General features: G+C 48.6%; 1 protein-coding gene across 1 annotated transcript; it reads right to left on the bottom strand.

Annotated features, from left to right (window-relative positions):
• Window positions 1–7095: 7095 nt before the first annotated feature.
• On the bottom strand, window positions 7096–7875 carry LOC147965114 (uncharacterized). Its single transcript, XM_087530296.1, has one exon. It carries the CDS (start codon window positions 7873–7875, stop codon window positions 7096–7098), a length of 780 nt encoding a protein of 259 aa, XP_087386422.1.
• Window positions 7876–8183: the final 308 nt, after the last annotated feature.

Here is an 8183-nt window from a genome sequence, read left to right as displayed (position 1 = left end):
CGATTGGCAGTAACCCCCGTGCCCAACATTTCACATCTTAAAATTGTGGAGCCTCGCTCCCATTTTCATCACATACCACAAGCACAGGGTACCAACGGTGTGTCCGGTGCCCTGTGAAGACAGTCATGGCCGCCCTACCTGGCACGACCCCGTCCCGAGAGAGAGCACTAACTCTCCCCCGTCACTAGTAATGCGGGCTCCAAGCTAGTATCAACCTAGGTAATCAATAATGCCCTTTCCCATATAAGGGTAGAGTGGTTGCGCATGTAAGGTTGGGGCAGTCGACAAATCTTAAATCTAATCCGTTTTCGAAAACAACACACACTTGCCTCGGTACACCACTTCGTCATCAAGTGGTTACCCATCTCATTGTCTCCCTCAGGCATAAGTGGCACCCGATGGGGTTTTCGAAAAGTCTTTTGAAAATACTGTGTCTCCATCACCATGCATATACCCGTCCCTTTGCGTAGCACTACTTAGCATCCTATCTACTCCCACCGGCATAACCCTCATAAGAAGGTAGGGTGATGCACAATGCAGGTATCAACGAGGAAGTAACGAAGGCAATCCACCAAAGTGGTTACCCTCTCATCATGATTCCGAAGCAACACTAATAAAGTGCTATATGACATGCATAGAAAGGGTTTCATAGACATGGTCAAAGGGCTGCTTGCCTGGCTCAACAAAGTCTTCTGGGTCTTCAAAGTCTTCTGGTCCAATTCCTTCATCAGCAACGCAATCTATCATCGTAAAATAATAACGAGGAAATAAGGCAATAATAAAACGGAAAAACCAAAGTGCTCAGAAAAATGTCAACTCATTTTTGTTAAATACTAGGTTGAAAACTAAGAAGGGGAAAATTCCTAGTTTTGGATTTGGAGTAGTAGAATAGGAGAGATGGGTTTTCAAAGGTTTATTTAAATGCTAAAAATCACATTTAAATATTTACAGTGAAGAAAAGGTTGTTGGATTCGAGTGAAAGTTGCACCATTAAATAGGTTGCAATATTTTTAGGAATTTAGGAATTGGAATTAATTCATTTGGACATATATTCTGTCCTGTAGAATTTTTGGAAACGTGACTGAAAATGAAAAAGGGGAAGGAGCACTGTGCCTGCTGGGCCAGAACAGCCGCAGCGCAGCAGGCCTAGCCAGAGAGACGGCCCAGCGCACTGGTGCACGCGCGCGCGCCAGGTTTAAACCTGACGGGCGGGGCCCAGGTGTCAGCGAGAGAGAGGGGGGCGATGAAGGGGAGAGGCTGACAGGCGGGGCCCGCCTGTCATCCCTAACCCTGAGTCCAGGCGGCTGGCGAGCTCACCGGCGATGATGCAGGGCACGGCGAGGTCGGGCGAGGGCACGGCTGGGCTCAGTGTCGTGTCGCCGTTCGGGTGGAGGAGGTGGACGTCACCAGAGTTGCCTGGTTCGCCGGCGACGAGGTCTTGCGGCGGAGGAGCTTCGGGTGTCAACGGTTCCGGCCGACGCCGGCTGCAAACGAGGCGGGGAAGAGAGGGGAAATAATCAGTGGGAGGAGGCGGTTTCAGATCAGGGCAGAGGAGGAGCGGGGGAAGCCTGTACCTCGCGAACTCCGGCTAGCCGAAGCGGCGGAACTCAAGCTCGATCTCGAGCTCGGGCAGCTCTGGAGACGAACTGGGGGTGCAGGGGGATGATTAGGGGAGTGAGAGAGCGAGTGGTGAGGAGAGGAGGGCTCAGGGAGGCCTTTAAATAGGCGAACGGCGAGGTCCAGTAGACCCATGCGCCGGCGAGCTCACGCTCGTCGCTGCAGGGCTCGGGAGGAGCTGGCGCCGTGTCTTGGGTGTTCCTGGGCGTGGACTACGCCGAGGGGAGCTAAGGGAGAGAGCGGGAAGGGGTCAGAGACGCCGCGTGTTTGAGGCCGCTCATTGGAGCTCTTGGGCGGCCGGCGCGCGTGCGACCAAGGGAAGCAGGAGGGAGAAAGAGGAGGGGGACAGAGGCGTAGCGTGCTGCGGACGTCGAGGAGCATCGGCTGGCGTGAGGGGGAGAGCCGAGGTGGCCGGAGGTGGTTGGCAGGGGGCGGCTACAGTCCGGGAGCGCACTGTAGCACGCTCCAGAGCGTGCAAATGGCCGACATGCCATATTTTTGGCAAAGTGGGCACAGACAAGCATGTCTGGTAGCTCTAGGAAGGAGTAAAGAATGTGGGGAAAGCCTTGGATGCCTTGGGTGGCCACTGGAGTGAGGAGGGAGGAGAGGAAGAGGGGTGCAAGGGCTGTCCAGAGAGGTAAAAGAGGTGGTTTCACCCCTCAATTATTGATCTGAGATGCAACCATTTCTACTGGAGGTAGAAGAGGTCTAGGAGGAGCTGTGGTAAAAAGTTGAGCTCAAGGAGATTAGTGGAAGGGGTCAAAATGGTGTTTTTGCAAAAATGGCAAAAGGTGTTTGATAAAGGTTTTGGCAAGCAAATGAACTCCAATTGCCATGATACTTAACAGGATGGAATGACACTTACAAATAGGGTGTGCCACCAAATTTGAGCTCATTTGGGAAAAGTTGCCTGTGTAACTTTGGTAAACCCTAGAAATTAGCAGAAATAGACTTGTGTAGATCTAGTTGAGCATAACACTTCTCCTTGATGCACTACTTGGTGTAGTGGCCTCATTAGGCCATGTGAACATGCTCACAAAAGTTGGGGTCAAAGAGATAAAGTTGGTAGTACAAACTTGTTCAAATTTGGTTCTGGTCAGAGAGGGTTTTGGGGCTTTTTGGTGAACCAAAATGACTTTAATTGACTTGAGGCTTTGCAAGGTGGTCACAACATGCATTTGTGACTTGCTAGATTTTTCTTGGATTTTTATGAAAATATTTCCTGTAGAAATATTTCAAATCCTTGAAATGGGTAGAAATGGTTTTGGGAGGTTTTGTCCAATATTTTGATCATGACCATATGTTGAAACTCTTATATATGGGAAATATATGCCCACTGAGTTTCCCTGATTTTTGTCAAATATTTTTGAATCAATAAAATAATTTTTCCCTATTAAAGACCATTTCTGGCCTTAAGAAAAAGCCTTTAAATAAAATAGGAAAATAACTTTTAAAATTATCTGTTTGTGGTTTCTGGGTATCCTATATCTAATAGGAGTCAAACCTATTTTTGGAAATAGTTATGTACCTGCAGTGCAAATCTCAATTCAAAGGTTTTGGAAATCTAATTTTAGAAAATACTTTTTGGCCAAATTATTTTTGTAAGAAAATACTACATTGCACTATACACATGGCATGATCATTGGGCAGAAGTTTGGGGCAAGGAGATGAAATATAGAGGGTGAAATTGTTGACTTTGTAGAGCACTTGAAAATCATAGAGAGAAAAACCAACTCCAAAATAAAAAGCCAAATAATGCAAAAGTTTTTGTTGGTCCAAATTTTCATGCTTTATTAATGCAAATGGAGTGTTACAAAATGCAGGGTGTGACAGACCTACCCCCCTTACAAGAATCTCGTCCCCGAGATTCCTAAACTAGGCTTTAAAGAGATACGGAAACTCAGATCTAAGGTAGTCTTCACGTTCCCAGGTTGCTTCTGCTTCAGTGTGGTTGCTCCACTGGACCTTGAGGTACTTGATCGTGCGGCTTCGAGTGCGTCGCTCAGCCTCATCCAAAATGAAGATGGGTCTCTCGCGGTAGGTCAAATTGGGCTGAAGGTCAATGGCTTGGTGATTGATGTCCTTGTGAAGATCAGGTTTGTCTGGAACTTGGAGACACTTCCGGAGTTGTGACACGTGGAATACGTTGTGCACATCAGATAGATCACGTGGCAGTTCCAACTGGTAAGCCACTTCTCCACGTCGAGCAGTGATCTCGAAGGGGCCGATAAATCTTGGTGCGAGCTTTCCCTTAACGTGGAAACGCTTGGTTCCCTTAAGAGGAGTTACTCGCAGGTATACATGGTCTCCGACTTGGAAGTCTACTTGCAGGAGACGAGTGTCGGCATAGCTCTTTTGTCTGGACTTAGTGGTCTTCAGTTGCTCTCTGACTAGTTGAACTTGCTCTTCTGCTTCACGGAGGATATCGGGCCCAAATACTAGTCCTTCTCCGGTTTCTGACCAATTGAGGGGTGTGCGGCACTTCCGACCGTACAATACCTCAAATGGTGCCATCTGGAGGCTTGACTGACAACTGTTGTTGTAGGAGAACTCGGCAAAAGGGAGGCAATCTTCCCACCTAGCTCCATATGCTAAGACACAGGCTTGGAGCATGTCTTCGAGTATCTGATTCACTCGTTCTGTCTGACCTCCGGTCTATGGGTGGAAAGCAGTGCTGAAAGATAACTTGGTCCCCATGGCCTCTTGGAACTTTTTCCAGAACCTAGAGCTAAACTGGGTTCCTCGGTCTGACACGATCTCCTTGGGAGCACCATGAAGGCTTACAATTCTGTTGATGTATAGAGTTGCCAGCTGGTTGCCATCATAGGTAGTCTTCACAGGAATGAAATGGGCTACTTTAGTTAAATGATCGACTATGACCCAGATGGAGTCATGTCCCTTGTTTGACCTAGGTACTCCAGTGATGAAATCCATTCTGACTTTATCCCATTTCCACTCGGGAACCTTGAGTGGTTGGAGCAATCCAGCAGGTCGCTGATATTCAGCTTTGACCCTTTGGCATACATCACACTTTGCAACATAGGTGGCAATCTCCCTTTTCATCCCGTACCACCAAAATCTTTCCTTCAGGTCTTGATACATCTTGGTTCCTCCAGGGTGGATGGAATATGGGGTGTCATGAGCTTCTTGCAAGATCAAATTCTTGAGCTCAATCTTGTTGGGTACGCAAATGCGATTCCCAAACCACACAATTCCTTTCTCATCCTCTGAGAATCTTGGGGCCTTGCCTGCCTTGATCTTCCTCTTGATGCCTTCAATACTCTCGTGTCCCTTCTGAGCTTCCTTAATATCGTCCATCAGGGTAGGCTTGACTTCAAGGTTGGCTAAGAATCCTGGTGCAACCAGTTCCAACTCGAAGCTTTCAAGTTCTTCATACAAGGCGGATAGCCTTTCCTTAAGCATAGCATTCAAGGAACAAACCTTCCTGCTTAATGCATCTGCTACCACATTAGCCTTTCCAGGGTGGTATTGAACACTGAGGTCATAATCCTTGATCAACTTTAGCCATCTTCTTTGCCTCATGTTCAATTCCTTCTAAGTGAAAATATACTTCAAACTTTTGTGATCTCTGTATATCTCACACCGCTTCCCTAGGAGGTAATGTCGCCATGTTTTCAGGGCATGAACTACAGCTGCCAACTCGAGGTCATGAGTAGCATAGTTCTCTTCATGAGGCCATAGTTGCCTTGAAAGGTAAGCTACGATTCTGCCTTCTTGCATCAGAACACCTCCCAGTCCGGTTCTTGACGCATCACAATATATCACAAACTCCTTGTGTATATCTGGTGTGGCCAGAACTGGGGCGGTGGTCAGTCTCTTCTTCAGCTCGTCGAAGCTCTCTTCACACTTCGGCGTCCATTCAAACTTCTTGTCCTTCTTCAAGAGTTGAGTCATGGGTCAGGCAATGCTTGAGAATCCTTCAACGAACTTGCGGTAATATCCCGCGAGTCCGAGGAAGCTTCTGACTTCCTTCACATTGCTTGGGGATTGCCATTCAGTCACGGCTTCAATCTTAGTGGGATCGACCGACAATCCCTCTTCGGTCAAAACATGACCCAAGAATCCAACTTCATGCAGCCAAAATTCGCACTTGCTGAACTTGGCATACAGTTGGTGCTCTCGAAGCTTGTCTAGGACCATCCTCAAGTGTTGCTCGTGCTCTTCTTCCGTCTTCAAAAAGACAAGAATGTCATCAATGAAGACAACGACAAACTTGTCCAAATATTCCATGAAGACCTTATTCATGAGATACATGAAGTAAGCTAGGGCATTGGTCAATCCAAAGGACATGACCGTGCACTCATACAGGCCATATCTGGTTACAAATGCCGTCTTCGGAATATCTTGGGGTCTGATTTTCAGCTGGTAATACCCAGATCTGAGGTCGATCTTGGAGAACACCTTGGCCCCATTGAGTTGATCAAATAGATCTTCAATCTTGGGAAGTGGATACTTGTTCTTGATTGTAACTTCATTGAGGGAGCGGTAGTCAATGCATAAGCGGATGGTACCGTCCTTCTTTGCCACAAACAGAACTGGTGATCCCTAAGGGGAGGCACTAGGGCGGATAAATCCTTTCCTCAACTGCTCTTCTAGTTGCTTCTTCAACTCTGCTAACTCTTCCGATCCCATTCTATAAGGCTTCTTATAGATGGGTCCTGCTCCGGGCATGAGCTCGATGATGAACTCAATGTCTCGGTCAGGAGGCATTCCCGGTAGCTCATCAGGAAAGACATCGGGGTATTCGCATACTACCGGCACTTGCTCCAATCCAACTTCTGACAGACAGTTGACTTGGGCGCCTTGAGCAGAGGAGGGGTTAGGAGCAAACTTAACTTCGACTCCTTGGTCATTGGTCACTGTGACGGTCCGGTTGGCACAATCTAACAAGCCTTGGTGCTTGATGAGCCAATCCATTCCTAAGATCACATCCAAGCCTTGCGATCTTAAGATGATAAGGTCTGCTTGGAAGTCTACCCCATTAATGACAATCCCGACTCCTTTACGTCCTATCTTGGCTCTCATCTCTGCTCCGGGGGTTTGTACCACCATAGGGTTATTCAGGGGTGTAGGGGTCATGCCACTTTTTAATGCAAATTTTTGGGTGACAAATGAATGCGTGGCTCCAGAATCAAACAAGATAGTTGCAGGTGTTGAGTTGACAGGGAACGTACCCAGCACAACGTCCTGGTCTTCCTGGGCTTCTTCAGCAGTGACATGATTCACACGACCCCTGCCGTTGTTGGGCGGGTTGCGGGGAGCTTGGTTCCTTGGTGGCATTCCACGGCCTTGTCCTGGGTTTTGCGCATTAGGGCGCGGGGCGTCGGGCTTCTTGTTGGGGCAATTCTTGGAGTAGCGTCCTGGCTGACCACATCCAAAGCAAGTGACTTGGTTGGGGTTGCTGCTCTTGCCGGCATTGTTATTGGGGTTGTTGTAAGCTGGCCTGGGGTTGGCATACTATTGGGGTGGATAGTTGGTGCGGGGTGCAGGAGCTCTTGGCTGCTGATAGGTTGGCTTGACTGGGGCTGGCTGCCACGGGCGAGGCTTCTGGTTGCTGGAGCTACCCTTGCTAATCATCTTGCGCTTACGGGTGTCATCCAAAGCACATCGCTTATCTTCAAGCATGAGTGCCTTGTTCACCAGATCAGGAAAGGTCGGGCAGTCACACACAACAAGTGAGTACTGCAGAGTCTGGTTAAGGCCTTCCATGAAGCGCTCCCTTTTGGCAGCATCAGTGCTGACATCTTCAGGGGCATACCTTGAGAGAACACTGAACTTCTGCATGTACTCCTTGACAGTGCTACTACCTTGCTTCAGGGCTCGGAACTCACGCTTCTTGATGGCCATGATTCCGGAAGGAATGTGGGCTTTGCGGAATTCTGCCTTGAAGTCATTCCAAGTGATGTTTCGCTCAGCATGCATGGCCTTGAATCCATCCCACCAAGCTCTAGCAGTTCCCCCGAGACAGTGAGCAGCATATGCCACCTTCTCACGGTCCTCAGTGCATCCGACTAGTTCCAGCAGATCCTCAATGGTGCGGACCCAGTCGTCTGCATCTAGGGGTTCAGCAGTCTCGATGAAGGTGGGTGGTGCATGCTTCTTGAACTCCACCAACGTGGAACGTCCATTGCCGTTTCCCGCCGGCTGGCGGTTGACAGCTTGAGCAATCATCTGGAGGGCTGTAGTGTTGGCTTGGCATTCCTCTCGGAAGGCTTGGAGAAGCTGAGCCATGTCCATGTTTGGAGGTGGTGGCAGTGGTGGAACTTGTCCTTGGGTTTGGTCCTGACTAGCTCCTTCTCCGGCTCCTTGCTGCTGGGTAGAGGTACCAGTACGAGTTACAACAGGCATCCTGTTGGAGCGGTCAAGGTCTCATGATTGGGAAAGATGGGAAAAGCAATATAGATGGGATGCCTAGTAAGGGGGTTGGTACGACACCAATTGTTTTCATGCAAGGTCCAAAAGGCCAAACACATTCATTGAAATCCAAATGGGTGATGTAGTCGCTTACAAGTTCCCGAAGGAAAGCACGACGTCCATCAAACACA

The sequence above is a fragment of the Triticum urartu genome, chromosome 6A, assembly GCF_056163025.1.
Source record: "Triticum urartu cultivar PI428250 chromosome 6A, HENAU_Tu73, whole genome shotgun sequence".
Taxonomy (NCBI): domain Eukaryota; kingdom Viridiplantae; phylum Streptophyta; class Magnoliopsida; order Poales; family Poaceae; genus Triticum; species Triticum urartu.
This window is presented reverse-complemented; position numbering and strand designations above follow the sequence as displayed.